The sequence below is a fragment of the Papaver somniferum genome, unplaced genomic scaffold, assembly GCF_003573695.1.
Source record: "Papaver somniferum cultivar HN1 unplaced genomic scaffold, ASM357369v1 unplaced-scaffold_47, whole genome shotgun sequence".
Taxonomy (NCBI): Eukaryota; Viridiplantae; Streptophyta; class Magnoliopsida; order Ranunculales; family Papaveraceae; genus Papaver; species Papaver somniferum.
In genome coordinates, this window is record NW_020647304.1 from 133,586 (window position 1) to 157,152 (window position 23,567).

The 23,567-nt window shown below is 37.6% G+C and overlaps 2 protein-coding genes across 2 annotated transcripts; both read right to left on the reverse strand.

Annotated features, from left to right (window-relative positions):
- Nucleotides 1–11,608: 11,608 nt before the first annotated feature.
- LOC113342755 (BAHD acyltransferase DCR-like) lies at nt 11,609–12,435 on the reverse strand. Its single transcript, XM_026587194.1, has 2 exons — nt 12,146–12,435; nt 11,609–11,969 (listed from the first exon to the last, which is right to left on the reverse strand). Exons 1-2 carry the CDS (start codon nt 12,433–12,435, stop codon nt 11,609–11,611), a joined length of 651 nt encoding a protein of 216 aa, XP_026442979.1.
- A 1,456-nt stretch (nt 12,436–13,891) lies between these two features.
- On the reverse strand, nt 13,892–14,953 carry LOC113342784 (probable glutathione S-transferase). The gene is made up of 2 exons (XM_026587212.1): nt 14,593–14,953; nt 13,892–14,486 (listed from the first exon to the last, which is right to left on the reverse strand). The coding sequence occupies exons 1-2, from the start codon at nt 14,947–14,949 to the stop codon at nt 14,109–14,111; spliced, it is 735 nt and encodes a 244-aa protein (XP_026442997.1). The 5' UTR covers nt 14,950–14,953; the 3' UTR covers nt 13,892–14,108.
- Between the last annotated feature and the right edge of the window lie 8,614 nt (nt 14,954–23,567).

Consider the following 23,567-nt stretch of genomic DNA (forward strand, 5'->3'; position numbering starts at 1 on the left):
AAACCTAAACGAGTTTAATTATATGCGGCGAAGAGACTATAGCAGTCCTCGTGCAAATACTCATGACCGTATTTTAGTTCGTATTGGCTGCGACCCAAAGAGTACTGGAAAAACAATTTTTTTTATAAGTTAGTTTTGTTGAATACAAATAACCAAAGAAATAATTTTTGATTCACAAACTTACTCTATCCATTTGAGGTTCGTTGGGAAGAGCTTCAACCCGAGCTTTCAATTCGTCTCTCAACAATATGCATTCATTGTATAAATAATCATACATTTCCCTTATAAACAATACACATTCATTCTCAACAATACTCAAACTCACCCAAATCGAATACGCAAGAAAAAAAATGGTCGCTAAACTCATCGAGGACAAGCAACTCTATCTAAAAATGATCATGGAAGGAGATCCAAAAGTGAAAGAAAGGAAGTTTAAAGAGTTGGTTTCCAACATGAAATGGCGAAAGGGGTCGAAGACGGACGGTTATAAGTTTTGGATGCAAATGCCTGTTGGTTCCCAACTTTTAGCTGACACATTCACTTGTGTTCATGTATTCAGCAAAGGGTTCCCCGGTGACTCTTGTACGTATGTACCCTTAAGAACTAGGTGTGAGCCGGAGCTAAAGAAAAGAAGAATTGTAATGGCACATGTCAACATGAACCATTACATAGGCTTGAAGATAACCGAGGAATGTCCTTTTCCACGGGTGGGTTATGGTGACTGGGGAGAGTTCACAAAGGAGTGGACAAACCAGTACGAGTACGGTATGAACTTGTGGAATGCTTTGGACCCGATGTCGAATTACGTTGACATGTACGATGAAATGAAAGAATGAAGGAGTGTTTAATGGTTTGAACATGTTTATTTTGATCCTTGTATTTTGAAGCATATTTTTGGAAGATGGTTGTATATAGAACATCTACGTTTCTATTTTGAAGAATGCTTAGTGAATACAATGTCATTTATCTTTCCGCACAAATGTGTTTTACTATTTTATTTTTATTTTTGACCAACTGTAGTTATAGTTTAACGGCTAAACCGTAACGACCCAAACCTGCCATTATTTTTCAGTTAGAGTCGTTACTCCCGATACCCATAAACCGTAACGACTCTAAGGGTCCATAATAGGTTCTCTCTTGGATGTTTTTGTCACTTTGGGTCGTCAACTATTTAATCATACCAATAACGACCTAAACCACCAATTATTTTTTCACTAAGGGTTGTTACGGTTGAGATCCAAATACCTTACAACGGTCCATATTAGGTGACTCCTGGATGTTTTTGTCACTTTGGGTCATCAACTATTTAATCATACCAATAACGACCCAAACCACCAATTATTTTGTCAGTAAGGGTCGTTACGGTTGAGACCAAATCCCTTACAACTCAAATGGTCCATATTAGGTGATCTTCTGGATGTTTTTGTCACTTTGGGTCGTCAACTATTTAATCATACAAATAATGACCCACGGCTATTTCTGAATACACTTTTCCTAAAAAATTGAGTCGTTGGGATATTTTCTATATAAATATTCGATCATGAAGTAGGAAATACAACCGAAAACAATCAAAGTAAATCATTTTTTCAATGTCCGGTCCATCATCAAATAACAATTCAATTGAAAACATACTTAGAAGCTGCAAGCGGCCAACCAAATCAATATTGGAAATGGAAGAAGAAATATGCAAAAGAAGCATGCGACCTACTAAAAAACCATCCACTCCATAAACATATCCTATGAAGGAAGATAAAGAGATGCGCGAGGCTGAAAAACGAGGCAAAGAACAAGCACATCTCCGGGAAGTAATCAAGCAATTCGAGGAAGAGACCGAATGGGCTAAAAATTATTATATCGTCAAAGATCTTCCCGAAGAACATCAACATGAAAGCATATTTTTGGCTCAAGTTGGTTTGGGTCCTTTCGTCAATTACAACTAGAAACTACGCTATGATTATGAACCGTCCCACATTCGTGATAGGAGGATTCACGTTATGAGATTATCCACCACTTAGAACGAGTTTCTCGCGAGGAAAAAATGGGATAGGCGTGGGTCCCAGGCTACATATACCAAATAGAGAGGGGAGACATTTTATCACATCGAAGCCGTAGTGGTGATTCAATCTCGCTCCAGGAAAGTGAATAAAATGTAACTTGTTGAGTAAGATTTATGTTAGAATTGATGTATTGTAGTTTCAACTAAATAGAGTTTAAATTTACTCTGACTAAAGGAATTTTCTTTTTATTCTGAAAAAAGAGTCTTCAACATGTGTATTTATACAATAACTATCCTTGTTGTGGATTTCAAAAATTCCGACCGTTGGGGTTTCCTTCTACAAAATAAAACCCCCTCCTCTTGAGAAAATGGCCCAAAACATTCCATTTTCTACCAAAATACTAAAACTTTTAGTGGCAATGACGGAATGGGAACCGTATGAAGATTTGTGTCTCGTTAAGTCGTTTGTTAATATATTTCGTGAACGTCCGAATGAAATCTATTCCATGTTTTGGAAGAGATTTAAAGAGTTCTTTAACGGGGGAACCGGGAATCCCAATAATCGCAAGTGGAGAGACTTGGATTTTTGATTCAACTACATGAAAAGTTCAATGCGAGAGTATGTTAAAGTTGGGAATATGGTGTACGAACATCATCCACAAGCTCCTCTTAGGGAAAAAGTAAGTAATCCGATAATATTCATCGTTAAAAGTTTGCTTCGTTTCATTGAATATGATGTACAAACATCATACTAAAGTTTAATAATCCATTGAATTGCAGCTTGAACGTTTCAATGGGCTATGGAGAATTAGTAACGGGGAAATTAAGTTCATTTACCACGAAGAATATACCACGTTGTACCGACATGCTAGGAAGTTCATCGACGAACATTTGATGTGTCAAATTCTAGAATACCCATATTAACTCTTATGTAATACGAGATTGATGCAATGTTATTTTCTTGATGAAATCAAAGTCCATTCTCGTTCCAATTTAAAGTTTCAAAACTGAGTCGTCCACCTATATAATACATCGAATAACGACTTTATCCACCACACTAGAAGAGTCGTTACTCATCTCTATAATTAACTTAACGACTCCAAAAAAATTGGTTCACCTCCTGGATGTTTTTGTTACTTAGGGTCGTCATTCTTTTCCATATCACAGATAACACCTCTAGATACCCAAAAATGCAATTTACTGGATTTAATACACATATAGAGTCGTTAATCTACTATATGATCGACTTAACGACTCCATTATAGAAATTTTTGGTTCATCTACCGGATATTTTTGATACTTAGGGTCGTCCATGTTCTCCATATAAACATTAACGACTCTAACAAGGAAAATTAATATGTTTTCTCTGTATTTATTTTGGTCGTTAATATGCTATTTCACTTACATAACGACTCTAGAGGAGAAAAACTGGTTTGATCTTCTGGATATTTTGGTTCAATAGTGTTGTCACCTTTCTCCGTATAAAGAGTAACGACTCATTTTAAGAAAAATAATAAAAGACTCTCTGGGTAATTTTGAATGAGGGTCGTTAGTATGTTATATTAATAAGATGACGACACCTATGCTGGATCAATTGTGTGAAGATATATTATTTGATAACAATGACACAAATTGTTTAAAAAAAAACTACTAACATATTGAATAAAGAGACGATGTTTTAACAAACCATTCAATTAAGCAGTAAATAGTTGTATCAAACCATAACCAAACAAACAAACGTAAGTTGAAGTCTACAATAACTAAAGTCGTCCATCAACACATTAGAAGAACATATCCTCACTCAAGAATACGACCTCCACCTCGGCCTCGACCTCCACCTCGGCTTCGACCTCCACTCCGGCCTCGACCTCCATCTCGCCCTCCCTAACTTCCCTGACTTCCTTCACTAGATGATGTCCGGATTCTCTTACGATGTCCTTGAATTGCACCAGCTATTTGGGTATCAAAATCTTCTCTTTCCTCCGGGATTTCCTCACCTTGGCTTGCTTCACCCTGTTGAGCACGTTGTTGTCTCATTTGTTCTAGGGTTTTCTTGGGCCTCTTACTTTTCTTAGCCAATTCAGCAAACATTTTCTTCGCTTGTGGATTTTCAATGTGACTGCAATAATCAGCGTACTTAGGATGTCCCTCAGGTTCTACCATTTCTTCTTTGTCGGCCGAGCAACAAAATGCCTTGATAAAAATCTTCATTCGTTCCCTCTATTTGCATTCAAATACCAATTCTTATTAAATAACTTATATTTTTATGTTTATGAATAACACAATACTAAGAATAAATACTTACCACAAGCTTAAGAATGGTGGAATCATCTCTGGAGTCAGATGTAGAAGCCGATGAAGATGCCTTGTTGCTCCTTCGAGTGCCAGGAGGATCTATCCGGATGACCCGAGGGTAAGAGAAGCGTTCATACCATTCCAAGTAATCTTTTATGGACTCGTGACCTTCATTCACATGCTCCCAATAAGTGACATTTATCTTGCTATCATGCTTGTTCCCATCATCCCAATGCTCGTTCTTAGGTTCAGGTTCGTAAACAACCCTAAGTCTGATTCGTCAGACTCACATTTGTCTAACTTTTGCTTGAATCGAGGTTCATAATCCGGTACAGGTAAATTTTGAATATACCCAAGCTGACGCATGATTCTCATCGGATTATACATTGAAAAGCCGTAAGGGTAAAACATAGGGCCATTGCAATACACGACATCTTCCATTGCGCTCACCCTATCATTCTTATAAGGATCAAAGATTCCCTCTTCATCTGTGATGTTGTCCAATTTTTGGCGCATTTCTAACAAAGCATTTTGTTCCTTATCTTGACAGCCAGTGTACAAGTATCGAGTCCCTCTTGGTTTAGTTTTGTTGCATTCTAGGTTTATTTTGACGTCGGGATTCTCTTTGATCAATGAAGGGAAACGATCGTAAATCCACACCTATATTGACACCAAATAAAATAAAATAAAACAATCCGATATATATAAAAATATTCAAAGAACAAAAAAAAAATACAGACAAGTTTGTTTAATCCAATTACCTGGAGTAGAGCCGTATTGCCATGAACTTGAGAAGATCGTTTACGAGATGCAATTGATAACTGGAAATTCAAATGTGCTACCATGGCAGTCCCTCAAGAGTACTTGTTCACATCATCCAAAGGATCCAATAGCTGAAGAAGGTTGACACTCACCCGGTTACCCTTGCTTTCGAGAAATATAACCGACGCAAGTACGTACAAAAATACCCAGCCGCCGCATAACGACATTCCATATCAGAGAGACCATCAACTTTTTCTTTGATTAGTGTTCCGACAAACATCTCCCTAATATCAACGAGTTTGAATTCTTTCTTCGGGTATTTCTTGCCCTTCACGAAAAGGACATATGTCGTGTCTTGATCCAATCAAACAATTTCTCAGTCAATGCATAAATTTCTTCCCAAGTAAGCCTTTTCTTGAACTTGTCATTGGTGTATTTTCCTTCAACCAACAACCCTAATATATGATTTGCATCATCGTGTGTCAATGCCATTTCACCAAAAAGGAATTGGAATGTATGGGTTTCGTCGTAAAAGCTCTCACAGAAACTTGATACTGCAACCTTGTCATATGCAATCATAGAGTTCACAACAGTAGTATACATAACAGAGTTTTCAATAATCTCCTCGACTCTTTCACATTCATCTTTTAGATCCCACAAGGACAATTTCACATAAGAAGATTGCCGCCTGAAAAGACGTACAACATTCTTATGATCCTACAAAATAAAAAACAAGTAAATATAAAAAATAACGCGTAAAAAAGAACAGAACAATAAAAATAAGAAATGAAACCTCAAAAATAAAAATAGACCTCAAAAAAATCTAAATACAAGTCCCCTGCAGCGGCGCCAAAAATTGATGTAGTTTTACAGTGGTAAATAAAGTTGTCGTTCAATCAAACTTGTAAAATTCGTTTTAGACTTATATATAAAGGATTTTCACAAAATATCGAGAGAACTGGGACTCGGGTTTCCACCATTAATCACATTCAATTGGTTCGTATATTGATTCATAACGCTACTAGCACTTTATGGACTCTAATTCTTTGCCAAAGGTAGATTTTGCAAAGATTAATTGTAAATCATAAGCATGACGCATCAATAGCTATAAGTCTAAGCATATGTCGTCATACAAAATAACAACTAATTAATAAAAATCATAAATCAATGCAAAAAGTCATGAAGAATCTTTATAGTTACCAAGCAATTGTGAAACGTGGCTTCCTCCGTCGTCCCACTGTTGGGGTTTAGCTCATCATGCTCAAAACACACTTATAAGATAGAAGCATGGCTCAAAAGGTGTTTCTATTGAAGAGAAATAATAATACAGCGAATCTGCAACACTTGAGATCGTTACAGAAGACACCGTTACAAAAGGATAAGACTGCAGAAAGAACGATAGTCCGTTATTAAAGCAGAATCTGCGACTGTCTGTGTGCGTCCATGTTCTTCAGCTTCATCTTCTTCCTGCTGCTGCTGCAACTCCTTCGGCAGCTTGAATTTTCAGATCTGCAGCATCACAAAAACTTCCTCAAAACTCTCGACTGACCCTCCTGTAACTCCCACCAACATATATATACACCACAGGCGGAAAATATCACCGGAATATCTCTCTTTTCCTCCCTCGTAAGTTCGGACTTTTCTTCCCTTTTTTATCTTGTTTACGCGTCAACTGATTTGTATGAGACCCTGTCCGAAAATATAATAGAAATCCTAAGAGAATATTGTGAACACATAAATCACGAATCCATCTACGTGTTCACAAACAATATTCGCACACGTTCTAATTCTAAGATTGTGCGTCGTAAACGTAAAGGGGATGATTATATCGATTCATCGAATCAAAGCCTTCGAGCTTGTCATTGTCTAGTCGAGTATTATCATAAATAATGTTCGTATGAAGGAATAAACAGAGAATCAAGTATAAATGTAAAGCACGTGAAGTTCAACGATGAATGTAAAGTTCTGAAATGTAAATAAGACAAAGATTTATGTGGTTCGGCACCAAGGCCTACATCCACGGGACTGGTGTTTCACTATGTATTGAATGATTACAAAGATAGTCGAATGACTTTAGAGTATCCATAGGTCTGCGGGAGTAGGGAGATTACTTACTCTTCCTATTTCTCTCTCCTATATTTTCCTATAATTGCTCTCGATTGGTCGACCCCTTCTCTCTTAGTGGAGAGGGGTATTTATAGGGTTGGAACGTGGGTCCTACTTCTGAGGTGCCGTTGTAATCTTATCTTCTTGTGCTTTGTGCCCATTACGCAGAGGTCTTCGGCATATGCTGCGGCCTGAGCTTGAATACGAAGGGTTATCCTCGCCTCTTCCACGAGCTGATTGACACGTGTATATCTCTTTGGTATTTAATGCGGGTAGATGGATGTCTGCTCGTGTCAGAAAAGTGTCTCTTTGTCTGGTCACATCTGTGTCAGCCAGACTTCCTCTCAGCCGTTGATCTGGGATCTTCCTCGGGATTGGGTGTATTAACACCCAAGGGGTATTATCTGGTGCTCCTCTGGGCCATCATATCTCTGTGATCCTCTGTCCCTGACCGTCGGATCTGCTGACCGGTGGCATCTTCTGATGAGATGCTTGCTATCATGTTTTGATATCTTGTTGCATGCCTTCCACGTGTCTCTTTCTGTACACGTGGTGGATGATGAAAGGTGTACATACAAATATATCCTCTCTTTGTGCGCGCAACTTCCATATTCAGAATCAACCGCATCCCGAGACTTTCTAACCTCCGTTTTGCCGGGGATATATATATACTCCTTCTTTTCCCGAATCCAAGCTCCTTACCATTCCTGACTTGTCCCAACAGGTTAGTATAAATTCGTTCCCATGAAAAAATTCAATGATATCTCGCTGAATCCTTGTCCAAAGCCGATCCAAAATTCCGAGTACTCCCTTTCCTTGTTCGTCATGAACCGATTATCCAGCCAAATGTAGTCGATCCAAACACATGTACCATCCCTGTTTGATCAACTTGAGTCCAACCCAACACAAATCCGAGATTGAATCTCGTTAAATCTCTGCCAAATTCGAACCCTATATTATGCCCGTGAACTGTGAACTTTTCCCGCCAAAACTCAAAGTTCAAATGAAGAAGATGGGTTCCCCCTATCCGACAGTAGAGTCCCTTCACCAATTGGGGGCGGAAACAATAATTTCTGGGGTGCAAATAGCCATGGGGTGACTCTTATCAATTGGGTACCCCTTATCCAAACTGAGAGTCCGAATAGTATGTGTCCTCCGGGGTGCTTTTATCAACTTTTCGAGCCGATTTCTCCAAAAACGTTTATTGTCCATAAATACCTACAAAGACACAAAATACCAAAAGAAGTACAAAAATGGGTACTAACAATATATATAATTGAGAACAAAATAGACACATAAATGCGTTTATCACCTACAAAAGAAAAAACAAGTAAATATATAAAAAAAAAAGATAACATCAACAGATCAAATATAAAAGCAAAGTTGAGATTGTTACAATTGTTTCATAAATGGTACGAGCCCAGTTGCCCTTATATCCAAATATAACTTCGCAGCCATCTCTAGGTTCTCCTCTGGATTTACCACCACGAAGACGTTCCAGTAGCAAATGTGTGGCGGAAATGTGTCTCGCGCTCTCTGCAACTGGCTTTCCATCATTCCGTCTCAACGGTTTCGCCTGCTCTTCCACTATCTCCTCATCATCACCACCAACACCCTTACCATCATTACCTTCATCATCCTCTTTCTCCTCCTCCTCATCATCAACACCACCAACACCCTTACCATCATTAACTTCATCCTCCTCCTCCTCATCATTATCATCATCATCACCACCACTACCACTACCACCACCACAACCTAGGCCAGAACTACCATTACCACCACCATTACCATCGTCACTATCGTCATCATCATCATGAATCTCTTCTTGTTCCTTAATTTCTTCTCAATCGCTTCCGAAAACAGATACAACGGGGGTGAAAGAAGGTGACGAATACGATGAATCATTATTTGGGTCTCTTGGTTTGTTGATAGACAAGGGTACCTCATTCGGCTTTTTTCCTCAGAATGGACCGGCATTTAAGTATCTTGTGTGTCGGGGAGGTCTGGAAGGAGGAGTAGGAATGTGTTTCTTGTCTTTCTTTTTACTACAATGGTATATACACAAAAAAAAAACAAATAAGTTAAGTATTTCATGCTATCAGAACAAGGGTCGTCACCCTATTCTTTAAAACAAAAACAACTCTCATAGAGAATATGACGACTCTAACAAATAATATGACGACCCTTTCAATATTTTGGATAGTGAGTATTTTTGTTTTGCAACTAGGGTCGTCATCTGTTACTATATATGGGTAACGACTCTAATATAAACCAAAAGAGTTCAATGACGACTCGAATAGATATATTGACGACACTTCCAATAATTAAGGCAGGGAGACTGTTCATAACAGAATTAGGGTCGTCAATAGATTCGATTATAGAGGTAACGACCCAAATTTAGGGTAAAATTTTGTAGTAGCAAAATTAGGGTCGTTATCTAAAACTTCATATAGCTTAATGATTTTTCATACAGTATACATGCATATGAAGAATCGTTAGGGTTTAAGAAAACACAGAGTAACGACCCATTCACTGAAACTGAAAAAATTCGGTTCCAAAACTCAATTTCACAATCAAAACCTAAGAATAAATCAAAACAAAGGTGGGTCTTAGTTCACTTACTTTCTAATCGGCACCATTTCTTCTTCTAATTCCTCCCGGCTTGATACTGCAACCTTGGTTTTGAGATTAATCTTCAATTTGGGTTTCTCTACCAATTTAGGGTTAACAAACTTTCCTTTGTACTCATTGGTTCGAGCCATGTTTGTAGAAGAAGTTAATCGTCGATTAAAGTTTTTCATATCGACGATTACGACGATGAATCTACGGAGATTTTTTTTTCTTTTTTGTGTCGTTAATGGAGGAGATGGAGAGAAGTCGTGTGGGAGAGGAAGGGGAAGGGAGGAGTTTTCTGATTTTGGTTTTAATGAATTGGAGGCCTAATGTTTAGGGTTTATAGGTTTTAAAGCAGAAAGGGTAAAATGATATTTTCACCATCTTTTGGACCCCCAATATTTTTTGGTGTGGGTATAAATTGGCCAGGGCCCCTAATTGTTTTTTGGGACCCCAATTAAACGATGTTTTGGAAGTGTAGAAATGAAGTGAAATCAAATCCATGTACCAGAGTCCAGACATTGGGCCCTATTCAATTTGTTTTCCGTATCTTATACGCACTGCTTTACACTGTTGTGGTACACAACATGTTGCCAACATTTGAAACACTAGTACTATTTTTGTTGAGGTTTTAACTGTACATGAGAAGAAAATAAAAAAATTGGACCAACTTAAGTTTTGTTGTTTGTTCAACTCGATAACAATAAAAATTGCATTCCATGCACCGCTATAGCTGTTTATTTTGCAATATTACTGTGGTACACTGGTAAAAATGTTGGGCAATAATAACAACGAGCGGAGTTATTCGAAACTCATCACCATGAGGTAACTCATCATTGGAACGAGAGATTTTTTTTCTTCTTTCTTTTCCAAGCTAACTCAGCTTGTAGATAGTAATCTTTGATAAATGTTTTCGGGATTTAAGCCTTGCGAAAAAAAAATGGGATATACGAAGATGTACCCTATTGAAATATCCCAAAGATAAACGTACCCAGTTTTTTTGACATTTACAAATTTATCCACGTCATCAACTTTTCTTCCATTTTGGTTAAGTTCCACTATAATTTACTTATTTACCCTTTACTCGTTGCCATGTTAAGCTTCACATTATTTTTTGGGTTCGTCCTGCTCGGTTTAAGATCGTTTCACCATTTTCAGGTTCGCTACAATATAACCCAAAGAGGTTCATCATTTCCAAGTTTAGGTTTAGCATTTTTAGTTCAGGGTTCATCATTCTCAAATTCAGGGTCATGGTAGGTTCAGGGTTCATCATTCCCAAATTCAGGGTTTAAGGGTTTGCGTTTTCCATTTCCAAGTTCAGGGTTCGTGGATTTTATTTCAGGGTTTATCGTTGCCAAATTCAGGGTTCAAGGTTTTTAGTTCAGGGTTCATGGCTTTTAGTTCGAGGTTCAGGGTTTTTAGTTGGTGAAAAATCGACCTTGTACAAAAGAGATGTGGTTCATAGTAAAGAAGATTTCTTTAATGTTTGATAGGTGAGATAACTGCCACCTTGCACTTAACTAGATGAAATCCGTTTTTTCCCAAAATAAATAAATAATGAGACCATTTGTAAAGTTCAAAAAACAGGGTACATTTGAAAAGCCAAAAAAAAACAAGGATACATCTGAATTTCACACTAGAAAAAAATGCATAACATACCTTGCATAATGTTTATCAAAATTGCACCGCATGTGGAACTATAACTTTGACAAAGATGTCTTATTGCAGTATTCTGGTGGTAAAACTGTGCAGGCACTCTTCATGAACTCAATATCATTTTCTAAGACTCGCAATATCTCAAAAGGCAGGCAAATGTTGATAGTTATAATCCTTTCAAACTGGACCGGGATCGGTTGTAATCTTCCCCTCGTACTTGAGGTTGCTCCCTGATCGACTTGCGAGTGGTGGACCCCAGCCGAAATGGGTGCCATAGAGATCAAATCTTGTCGAGCCAAGCACTGACAAGTTAGTTGGTGATATCAAGTCAAAAATTGACGGCAGCACAGGATTTTGCACCCATGACTCCCAACCACGTCTAATCTCAACATTGTTGCAAGTCTCAACCGCTTGTTTCAGTAACAAAGCTCCAAATTTTGGACCTTTCTCAAGCAAGTCTCCTGCCTTAACAGTTGCAACCGCAATCTCAATTGAGTTGCCAAAGTAACCATTGCGTAAAGGTGGATCTATTCTATGCCTGGTACTAATTGCGAGCTGCTGAGACTAGTATGATTTTCCGAACATGAGCCAATACAGCTTGTACCGCTGAAACACTAGTATGATTTTCGGAGTTTGACGTCGGCTTTGGGTTTTGCAATTTTCTCTGGTGTGAAATGAAATAATCTTTGCCTTAATAGTGGATCTGGAACATACCTTTCTACAAAAAGTTTGTCAATGGATGAAAAGGGTAGATGAATGGGGAAATTGGTATTTTTGGGCAACCAACGAGGCTCTGCATTAATTGGAGGAAGTGAGCTGATATGACCAGTTATGCGTCTAGAAATCTGAGACCATAAATTGATGAGATACCAATTTACGTCTCTAAGCAACCAGAGATCACTTGGGTTTAATTCTATCCTTTGGTCAGTTGTATCCTTCTTCTGTGTTGCTGGTAGGATGGTGCTTGTCGAAAAATGGCGAACCTTGTTGGATGTAATATTCATTCTCGGTTCAACTGTACACCGGGACATATATCTACTCACAACCTGTTATGTATTGGATTATGAGTACATGAAAGTGATACAAAATGCAACACTTATGTTATGACTTATGATATTGATTAGAGTCATTTAACATTGAAATCACCAATTAATCAAACAATTTGCCATCAAAATATTCAACTTATGACTCCAAAATTTCCATATCAGTGACTTATTTGAAGGAGCATGCAGGCTGCAGCCGTCTGGATGTATGTCTCATTAGCTAGTTGATTGCGGAAGTTGGATATGGTTAATGATTTGACAAGTAATGCCAAAAGTTGATTAGCTAGTTGTTTGTGAGAATGATTCGAATTGTGCAGTTTTTAGATTTTAGTATCAATGAATAACTCGGTGACTTATTCCATTAAAAAAAAAAGAATAAAAGGGAAGCATTTGCGAATTGCAAATTAAAGAGGTTAGGTAGTATAATTCCACTTCCAACTTTATAAAGATCTTTAGTTAAAGTGATTTGACTGAAAATCAAGGGCTGTTAGGGCTCTCTTCAACCTGCTCATGACTAGATTGATCGGTTTCGGGTCAAATAGGAAGAACTATAAAATTAACCTACACCTAATAGCTTAAGCTGCTCTCCCCATTTTTTCGCTGACTCATCATGCAAAAGGTACGTCGTTAGAGGGTGAACTGACAAGAACTAGATTGTAGTCAGGAAATTCTACAACACATCCCTATTAATATGATGATAATAATTTCCAGATCTAATCATTTTTATCACCTAATCAATAATGTAAATTTTAAAAATGTAAATAGACACAAGAATTTTTAACATGATCCGATCAATGTGATTTACATCCATAGTTCTTCATTATGATTGTTGGAATTACATGAGTGTTATATTTAGAATCTCCATTAATGGGTTTTTGGGTAGAGTTCTAGATCTAGTTTTGGGTGATGAGGGAAGAAGATGAATACCAAAGTTAAGGTTTACCTCCCTTTGCAAATGTGTCCTTCCTTTCCTTTCTCCTGACTTTCTCTTTATATATGTATTTACATAGTGGATGACAACTAATAAAGCCCTTATTTTCGGATCTGACATGCGTCAACGACGCACACTCATATTGATATTTCTCGCACGTGTTCTTCATTTCTGCACGACTCTTTATGCTTTTAGTGTGACTTTGTGACGTCATCTTTGATAACCTTTGTGCGATCGGCTTCGCTTGACGGTGAAATGACTATTTCGCTTAATAACAAGGTGTGCGACATTTTGTCCCTACATAGATATCTTTAACTTCCCATATCTTTGCGGTGGTTTTGAAAGTGAAAAATGAAGAGAAGTCAAATAAATGTTCCAGACATTGGACCCTATTCAAGATGTTTTTTCTATCTTTGCACATTGCTTGTAGTACAAACCTTGTTGCTAGCTTTTGAAACACTGGTGCTGTATTGAAAAATAGTGGAATAGGGCAATGAATTGGATTAGGTATTTTATTTCTTGAAAATTTTAAAACAGCAGCGATAAACAGAATTAGAGCTTCAGTCTTTCAGAAAGACATTTGAGGAAGTTAACTGCAACGTACATAGTAGACGGAATATAAAGATATGATCTTGAAATATAAAGTTAACTGTAAAGTACATACTAAGACGAAATAGAAAAATCTGATTTGCTGATCATCATTTCAAGACCTTGCCGAAACCTGTAAAGATTCTGCTTTTGCTATGATCCAATCCTTTCGACCTTCCAGAAACACTGTCAATTCATCGCGGTTCGGAAGGCTTTCTTTGATGACAGGAACTTCCAAAAACTTACATTTCCATGAGTGCAAGCGAGGAAATGTTTCGGCATCAAAAATCTTCAGTTTCGCAATGTCTTCAATAATTTCCAACCAGTACGCTAACACTCCAAATGCTATATCTGTTAATCCAATATTGTCGCCACCGAAGAATGCGTTGTCCCCAATATTGCTTTGTTCTTCTAATGTCTTCAACATATTGTGGCAATCTTCCTTGGCTTTTTCTTGTCCTTTGCCTCCAAATAGCAGCCACATGCATAAGCTCTGTATATTGAGAGACTAATTAATCAGTGAAATTTCAATGAACAACTTATGTGCATGAAAATTTTAAGGGAAAAAAAGGATGAAATCATGAAATTTATGTTATTACCTTTTCCTCAACAAATTTAGTCCAAAACCGAGCAACGGATCTCTCGTAAGGATCATTCGGACGCAACGGGTTGATCTCTGGCCACGTCTCATCGATGTATTCAAGAATGATCATCGACTCTGAAATAGGTTTTCCTCCATGAACAAGAACTGGGATTCTCTTGTGAACTGGGTTGGATTGTAAGAGTAAATCACTCTTGTTTGAGAGATCTTCTCTTATGAATTCATATTTTATGCCCTTGAGTTTCAGAGCAATTTCTACTCTTGAATTGAACGGACTTGGTGATGCTCCGATGAACTTTACTTCTATTTCCATGGTTAGAGAGAGAGATATTTTGGATGGATGCTGTTCACTCATTGGATTTTATAATAATGATTCGCTTGGGCACCAAGGTGTATAATTTGTTGGACTTTTGTTAGATACTTTCGCTTGGGCACCAAGCTGTGAAATGTTGACCGACTTTTTGAACCACGTCCTTTGACCAAAAATTTGTCTAGTGTAACTAGGGCTGTCAATGGGTACCCATTACCCTGATCCGGAACCGGACTTGGTATATTAGGGTCCGGTTCCGGATCCTAAAATTGGACCCATTAGCTACTTAGGATCCAGCGGGTAATTATCCGATTGGACCCGAATTTAAACGGGTCCAAACAGGTAATACCCATTAGGTACCCGCGGGTATCGGGTACCCGTTTATTCATTCTTTTATTCATGTTTTTAGCAAAATTATAAGTATTTTTTTCTAGTTTTAGCTTTGATATTTTACTCATTTAAATTTTTTCTCTTACATTTAATCTTTATTTAGTACATTCATAAGAAATAATAATATTTTTTTTATAAAAATTACTTAAATCCAAGCTAAAAAGAGAAATATATTAAGTTTTTGAGATTTTTTAAATAGTTTTCTTTAGACCCAATGGGTACCCGGAACGGACGAGTACCCGGATATTTAAACGGGTCCGGTTCTGGATCCACAAATTTAGGAACCGGATCCGACCTTTATAGGTAGGGTCCGGGTCCTGGTCTAGTGATACCTGGGAGGATCCGAACCCGTTGACACCCCTAAGTGTAACCCATTGAATCAAAGGTCCCATGTATGTGACCTATAATATAAATCCGCATCATTATGGTCCGAATTTGTAACCTGATTTACCTTTATTTGATCACCCAAAATTCACTGTGGTCGCGGGAAATTTTTTCACCAAGTTCCAAAACTTACAAATGTATGACCAAAATTTTGGTACGGGGGATCGTGATCCTATTTGCTTGGTTGATCAAAATCTAACTTATTGTCATGTCATCCAAAATTCCTACCTGATAAAAAATCTGTCTTTGGACCAAAATCTACCATGTGTCAAAACATGCATAGTTCCTTGAAATTTACATATGACATTGAGTTTATCATTATGACGAAAAATAAAAAAAATAAAGTCGAGTATATATCATGATAGTGTGACCAAAATGCATGCCTTTGGGCCCAAAATCTATATAAACCCTATTTTATATCATGTAAAGTACAAATTGTCATGGCTGCTAATTGAGTTACTATTTCGTTTGGGGTATATCAATCCCTTATTAATCTGTTTACGCTGGGGGAGGAGGTGAATTCGAGTATGGAGAATTTATATTTTCCGAAAATCACAGAGGTGGAAAGATTGTGGCTTGAACGTCAGTTTACTGAAGATTAAGTTTTGGAGGCGGTTAGGAAAATGGGGTGTAACAAAGCACCCGGGCCAGATGGATTTACTGTTGAATTTTTCAAGAGTTGCTGGAGCACTTTAAAGGAAGAATTCATGGGGTTAGTTAACGACTTCCACGGGCTTGGCTCAATAGACTGGCGTTTTAATTGTTCTTTTATCACACTTATTCCAAAAAAGGAGGACTCTTGCACTCCTAAAGATTATAGGCCTCTAAATCTTATTGGTATGGTGTATAAGATTATTTCAAAAATTCTCGCAGTTCGTTTGAAGACGGTGATGCCAGGGATGGTATCTGATTTCCAGGGGGATTTTATTCATGGTAAACAAATTCTAGATGGTGTTTTAATTGCGAATGAATGTGTTGATAGCAGGTTAAAGGCAAGGAAACCTGGAATTCTGTGTAAGATTGATATGGAGAAAGTTTTCGATAATGTTAATTGGAATGCCTTGTTCACAATCCTACAGAAGCATGAATTTGGAGGTAAGTGGATTTCTTGGATTAAATGGTGTGTAACTACTACTCATCTTTCTGTCCTCGTGAATGGTGGCTCTACAGAAAAATGACACTTTCAAGTTTGTCGATCCAAGCCTTATTTGGAGTAATTGGGATACTCTAATGTGTATGTAATTGACCTTGGTTTTGGTCTTTCTTTTTTAATATAACTTTCTCTTTCAAAAAAAATAAAAAATAAAAATCCCTTATCACATCAACCATGGCTAGGTTCTTCTGTAAGTGAAGACCACTACAAATTGGTACCAGAGCTATTGCAATCCTGTGAAAAAAATTTCTTTCTTCTTTAATTTTCTAATAGCTAATAGAGAGAGCTGGTTAGACGAAATATCTAAACGTCTGGATGAACTCATTCTCAAATAGATTGAATCTTCAACCAACCAAGCAAATTTTTATTTGAAACAAGATGAACTAGTAAACCAGTAGAAAGAACTCATTACGCAACAAAAAGACTTAGTTCAATCGATTGTCACCTTAGATCAAAAATACAAAGATCTTTTACAACAAGTTACCGAAAACCACAAACAACCAATTGAAGAATATTTACAGAGGATGTCTTTTTTGTTCAGTGGAATTCCAAGGTGAACATCGTATAGATCCAAATACAGGAATATTGGGGTCAGTTCCTGTTGGTTCTTTTCGCACTCCTCCCGTTCACTACCATGGAAAAACCAGTGGGTTTCAACGGTATTCCTAATAGTTAGTATTGTTCCAAACCAAAGATAGAGTTTCCAAGATTCAACGACGATAGACCACGAGCGTGGATCGGAAAATGTAAAAAGTATTTTCATATGCACACCATGGATGACGAACAAAAGGTAAACTTAGCTTCTATTATGGTAGCCTAATTTCGTCACTTTCCTAAAGATTATTTTACTTCTAGTTTTATTACTGGCCTTAAAGAAGAATTACGGATGCATGTTCAGATGTTTTCAACCACAACATTGGATCAAGCTATATATCTAGCTCGTATGTAAGAAGCATTATTGGCAAAAACTGGTAAGAAGAAAAAAAATCCTTTAAAACCCGCCCCTTTATTTGTGACTTCATCCACCAACAATAAAACCTCGTCTTCTTCTGTCAATCCAAATCTCAATATTAAACCCGTCACTCCCACCAATTCACATAATCAAAAAATTATCATATGCTGACATGAGAACTTGTAGGGAGAAAGGATTATGTTATAACTGCGTTGAATTTTATACTACTGGTCATAAATATACTCGACAACGACTATTCATGTTGGTTGCTGATGAGGAGGATGTCATTATCCCAGAAGAAAGTTCTCCAGAAAATTCACCAACAAACCTCAACACTGAGGAGGAGATTGAAATCTTTTTACATGCTCTGGCTGGTAACGTATCTCATACCACTATTAAAATTCATGGGGTCATCAAGAAGAGACCCATTACTATTCTCATCGATAGTGGTAGCACCGACATTTTTTTGGAACCTGAGGTATCCAAGCGGTGTGGTTGTGTCATTGAGCCAACAACTCCACTTCAAGTGGCTGTAACTAATGGTCATAAATTATTAAGTCATGAAAGATACCCATCTCTACTATGACACATGTTGGGCAAATTTTTTTAATTTAATGTGGAAATACTTGCTCTAGGTGGTTGTAACATGGTACTTGGGTGGATTGGATGAAAGAGATAAGTCCAGTCATGTTTTATTTTAATATAAAATTACATTATCTTTCACTAGCAAGCGTGACAACATTATACTTCAGGATCACACTGACACTGCTAAAGCCTCCATGATGTCAGTCAGTGTTGCTCACAATTTTTTAAGAATAATAAGCATTGGATGATAGGTCAGTTCTTCTCTATCTATATTACTCCTCTTACCATTACTACTCCTCCACAAATAACTATACTTCTGTTTTTACTGAACTCACCTCTCTACCCCCTTCAACAGCACATGACCACCACATCCCACTTAAACCACTTTCAACACCACCTAACCAAAGGCCATACAAAATCCATTATATTCAAAAATAAGTTGTTGAAACACTAGTGCAAGAAATGCTAGTCTCAGGGGTTATCCAACCTAGCAACAATCCTTTTCCATCACCAATTCCTTTAGTTAATTAAAAAGAAAGATGGCAGTTGGAGATTTTGTGTAGATTATAGGAAGTTGAATGCTCTAATAATAAAAGAAAAATTTCCCATACCACTTATAGAAGTTATTGGATGAACTCAATGGAGCTAAATTCTTTACAAAGATTGATCTAAGAGCATGATATCATCAAATTAGAGTTTTTCCTGCTGATACTCATAAAACTGCTTTTAAGACACGTCTAGGTCATTTTGAATTCTTAGTAATTCCCTTTGGTTTAACTAATGCACCAGCCTTTTTTCAGGCACTTTATGAATGATTTTTTTAAAACTTATTTGAGGAATTTCATTCTGGATTTCTTTGATGATATCCTTATATATAGTCTTGATATACAATCTCACTTATAACACCTGGAGTTTACTCTTCAACTTCTCCAACAACACTCTTTATTTGCAAATCTTAGAAAATGTTCTTTTGTACAAATTCAGATTGAGTATTTGGGTCACATTATCACTAGGGATAGAATCCCTGCTGATCCAAAAAAGATTGCATGCATGTTAAAATGACCAGTTCCAACTACACTCAAAGCCTTAAGGGGATTTCTAGGTCCTACTGGTTATTACACAATATTCATTCAAAATTATGGCCTTATCTCCAAGCCCTTTACTGAGCTCTTAAAGAAGAATAAATTCCAATGGACCTCTGCAACACAAACAACATTTGATCAATTAAAAGTAGTTGTCACTACTACTTCTGTCTTAATATTTCCTGACTTCTCACAATATTTTGAGCTTGAAATTGATGCATGTGATAATGGGGTTGAAGAAGATCTTATGAAGAATAAAAGACCAATTGCTTACTTTAACAAAGGCAGGATGGTTAGGTTTGCTGCTCTTTCCACTTATGAAAAAGAATTATTGGTTGTGGTCATGGCAGATTCCAAGTGGAGACCTTATCTTTTAAGTAGTAAGTTCACAATTTCCACTGACCACCAAAGTCTCAAGTATTTCATGGAGCAAAAACTACATTCTTTTTTACCAAAAAAAAATGGTTATCTAAGATACTTGGTTATGATTATGAAGTATGTTACAAGAAGGGAAGTAAAAATAGGGTGGTTGATGTAGTCTCTAGAGGTCAACTTCTCATTGCCTCATGCAATGCTATCTCTCAACTGCAACCAGCTTGAATTCAGGAGGTCATATAGAGCTATATTTATGACACTTTAGCGCTTTATATAATTCCCAAGTTACTTCTTACTCCCACAACAGTTCCTTCTTATACACTGGAATAAGGGGTGCTTAAATACAATGGCAGAATTTATATTGGCTCTACTGGAATTTGAGAACTCAAATATTGGAAACCATTCATTCCTCATCTATAGGTGGGCACTCTGGCACTCAAGATAGTTATGAGATGGCTAAACTGTATTTTTATTGGGTGGGTCTCAAAAAAGAATTATTCCGGTACATCAAAGAATATGACATTTGTGAGCAACATAAGAGCTCAAACTCTCTTTCATGGTGGTCTTTTCCAACCATTACATGTTCCAGACCAGGCATGGAAACACATAAGCATGGATTTCATTATTGGACTCCCAAAATCTGAGGGCAGGTGGTAATATTGGTTATAGTGGATAGATTCATTAAATATAATCATTTTCTACCATTGAGTCATCCATTTACTGCTTCATCCGTGGCTAAGTTATTCTTGGAAAACATCTATAAACTACATGGCCTTCCTATCTCCCTTTTATCAGATAGGGATAACATTTTCCTCAATAATTTTTGGCAGGAATTGTTCAACTAGTTGGGCACAACGCTACATTTAAGTACTCATCTCACCCACAGTTTGATGCGCAAACAAAAAGAGTTAATGCTTGTGTGGAAAACTATCTGAGGTGCATGACTAGCTACAGACCATCCAAATGGGCCACTTGGATTCCACTTGCAGAATGGTTGTTCAACTCGACTTATCATACCAGTCTAAAGGTTACACCTTTTGAGGCCTTATATGGATATCCACCACCTCAGTTTGGGATATCTATTTCACACACTATGTATAGCTTTTCTGCTGAAGAGTATCTACTGAAGAGACAGTTTTTGAGTGATTTACTGAAATATGCATTGGTGGAAGCTCAACATAGGATGAAACAACAAGATGACAAGAAAAGAGTGGAAAGATCGTTTCAAGTAAGGGATTAGGTATATCTCAGATTGCAGCCTTACATGCAAACCTCAGTCCGACTTAGAAGAAACCTCTAGTTAGCAGCAAAAAATTTTGGACCACTCCAGGTGGTAGAGATGATTGGAAGTGTATATTATAAACTGTAATTGCCACCCAATTCAAGGATTCATCATGTTTTTCATGTATCTCAATTAAATCTCAAGTTGGGTGCTGGCATTCTTCCTCAAACTTCCCTGCCATCCACTGATAAAGAAGTTTATCTGAAGGTTACTCCATTGCAGGTGCTAGATACAAGAAAACTCATGAAGTACAACCAACCTATTGACCATGTTTTGGTTCATTAGGCATAATCCACACCAGATGAAGCTACTTGGGAAGATACGCTGACTCTACAACACCAATTTCCTATGCTGATTCTTGTGGACAAGAATCTTGTGGAGTAATGGGAAGTTGTTATGTCCCTTCATGGGGCACCTTTTTTTTAGCCCTTAGTTTAGCCATGGTGTTTTTTTTTTTTTTTTGTTAATTCTTCTGCACGTTTCTGTCCTTTTATTCTCTCCTGGTTGTTGTTTTGTGGCATGAATTACTGAGTAAAGCTTTTATTCTTTCCTTCTGTCAATCTGTCTATAACCTTATCTGTTCTTCCTACTCTCATCTCAACCCCTAATCCTTCTCTTCAGTTGCTCCTATGATCCTTTTATTTTCATCTCTTCTCTTTCTTTCACGTGAACCATTGGTAGGACCTTTTGTCAGCGAAGACCACTACAGTCTCCTAAAAAGAATATGGAAGTTTGGACATGAAAAATAAACCAAATCACAAACAAAATGCAATTTGAAAATAAAAATGGGTATGCGAGAAGAAAAAAAGGTGAGCACACGGATTTCGAACAAAATGGGCATGGTAGTAATTTCGAGCAGTGCTATTCCGGACAACTTTAGCTTCGAAACCGTTAGATCATTATGTCCCACGTCTAAACCTAGATCGGGAAACCTTGAACCCTAGGGAAATATGGTGGGTCCTGAACTGAATGGGTGTGTTATATGGTGGTCCCGGGAAAGCGTATAAAATTGAAGCGAAATGAAACGGGCCTACAGTAATACCGCAAGTGCACGGTCGTCAGTTGTAGCTCGTGCAAGTACGGGTCGATCCACAGAGACTGGGTGTGTTTTGGAGTTTTCAAGCTATTTTGGGCTCCTAAATTGTTGTTGGTTAACTATGAAGCCTTTTGGGCTTTGGGTACCTTTGGATTATAGGCTTGTTTGACAATGAAGTGAACTGAGCTTGGGCTCAGTTGGTCTTGAAGTGCACTAGCCTTGGCCTTTGAAGTGCACTGGGCTTTGAGTGTCAATGGGAATGAACTGGGCTTTAGCTTTAGCCTATCAGTAAACTAGGCTTTGGAGAGAACTGTAGACTGGGCTCAATGATCTTGAAGTGCTCTTGGGCTCAGTGGTTTTGAAATGAATTAAACTGGGGTTTTGATGTGAGCTAAGCTTTGATTGAGTTGGGCTTTCACAGTGAACTGGGCCTGTCTTTAACCTTAAGAGTTTACAGTGGGCTTAAAGCAGAAGAGAAGTGACAGAGCTGAGAGCAAAGTGGGCAGTAACAAGAGAGCAGTGAACAAGAATGGTAAAGAAAGACAGTGAGCAAACAGAAAGTGACAGTGAGGAAGTAACAAAGTGAAACAATGTATGTACAAGGCCAACATGAGAGGGTATTTACAGGGTAATGACAAGAGAGGACTGGTACCGTGGACAGCACAGGCAAAGGAAGAGAGGCACAACAGCAGCAGTAGGGTAATGCAGGCTGGGCAGGGAAGCAAAACAGGGCAGAACAAGGAAAAACAGGGAAATATATCAAAGGGAAAGTGGACAATGGCAATGGAGATAGTGTCATTATATACAATGTGGCAATATATACAATGATAAAACAACAGTGATCTACATGTGCATATTAACAATGGCATGGCAGTGATAAATCAAAGGCAATGGCCAAGGTCCAAAGGCAAAGGAAGAACAAGGCACAAAACAGTTATAAAAAACAGCTACAAAAACAGTGATAAGAAGCCACAAAAACAGATAGATAACAAAGAAGAACAGGAAAGATGCTAAGCAGTGGCTATTTTTGGTTAAATCCTTGTCCCTAATGGAGCTAGGTGGAGGTTCTAGCCTGCCTATGTTCCAGGGCATACATAAATGGAATGGAAGGAGAAGAAGCTTGTCCAACTGTTTTACTCCTAGCATTGACTGTCTTTTAACAGCATAATCAATCACAAGCAACAGTGGACACTAAATTCCTCCATTTCTCAATCAGCTCAATTTACATGAATTCTAACCTAAACTTCCACCACTAACAGTGAACAACAAGTGATAAGAAAGGCACAAAACAGCAAACAACAAAGGAGATAAACAGTGAAGCAAAGACAATAAAATGACAGTGTAATAAACCAAGGCCTAAGCCAAGGGCAGTGATGTGAAGAAAACAGTGAAGTAGAAATAAGAAAACAATGAAGACAAGAGGA

Coding starts and splice junctions, on each gene's coding strand:
- LOC113342755 (XM_026587194.1), bottom strand. CDS start 12,435: ATGAATATTACATCCAACAAGGTTCGCCATTTTTCGACAAGCACCATC. Junction 11,970..12,145: donor GACAAACTTTTTGTAGAAAG/GTATGTTCCAGA, acceptor AATTAGTACCAG/GCATAGAATAGATCCACCTT.
- LOC113342784 (XM_026587212.1), bottom strand. CDS start 14,949: ATGAGTGAACAGCATCCATCCAAAATATCTCTCTCTCTAACCATGGAA. Junction 14,487..14,592: donor CTAAATTTGTTGAGGAAAAG/GTAATAACATAA, acceptor CTCAATATACAG/AGCTTATGCATGTGGCTGCT.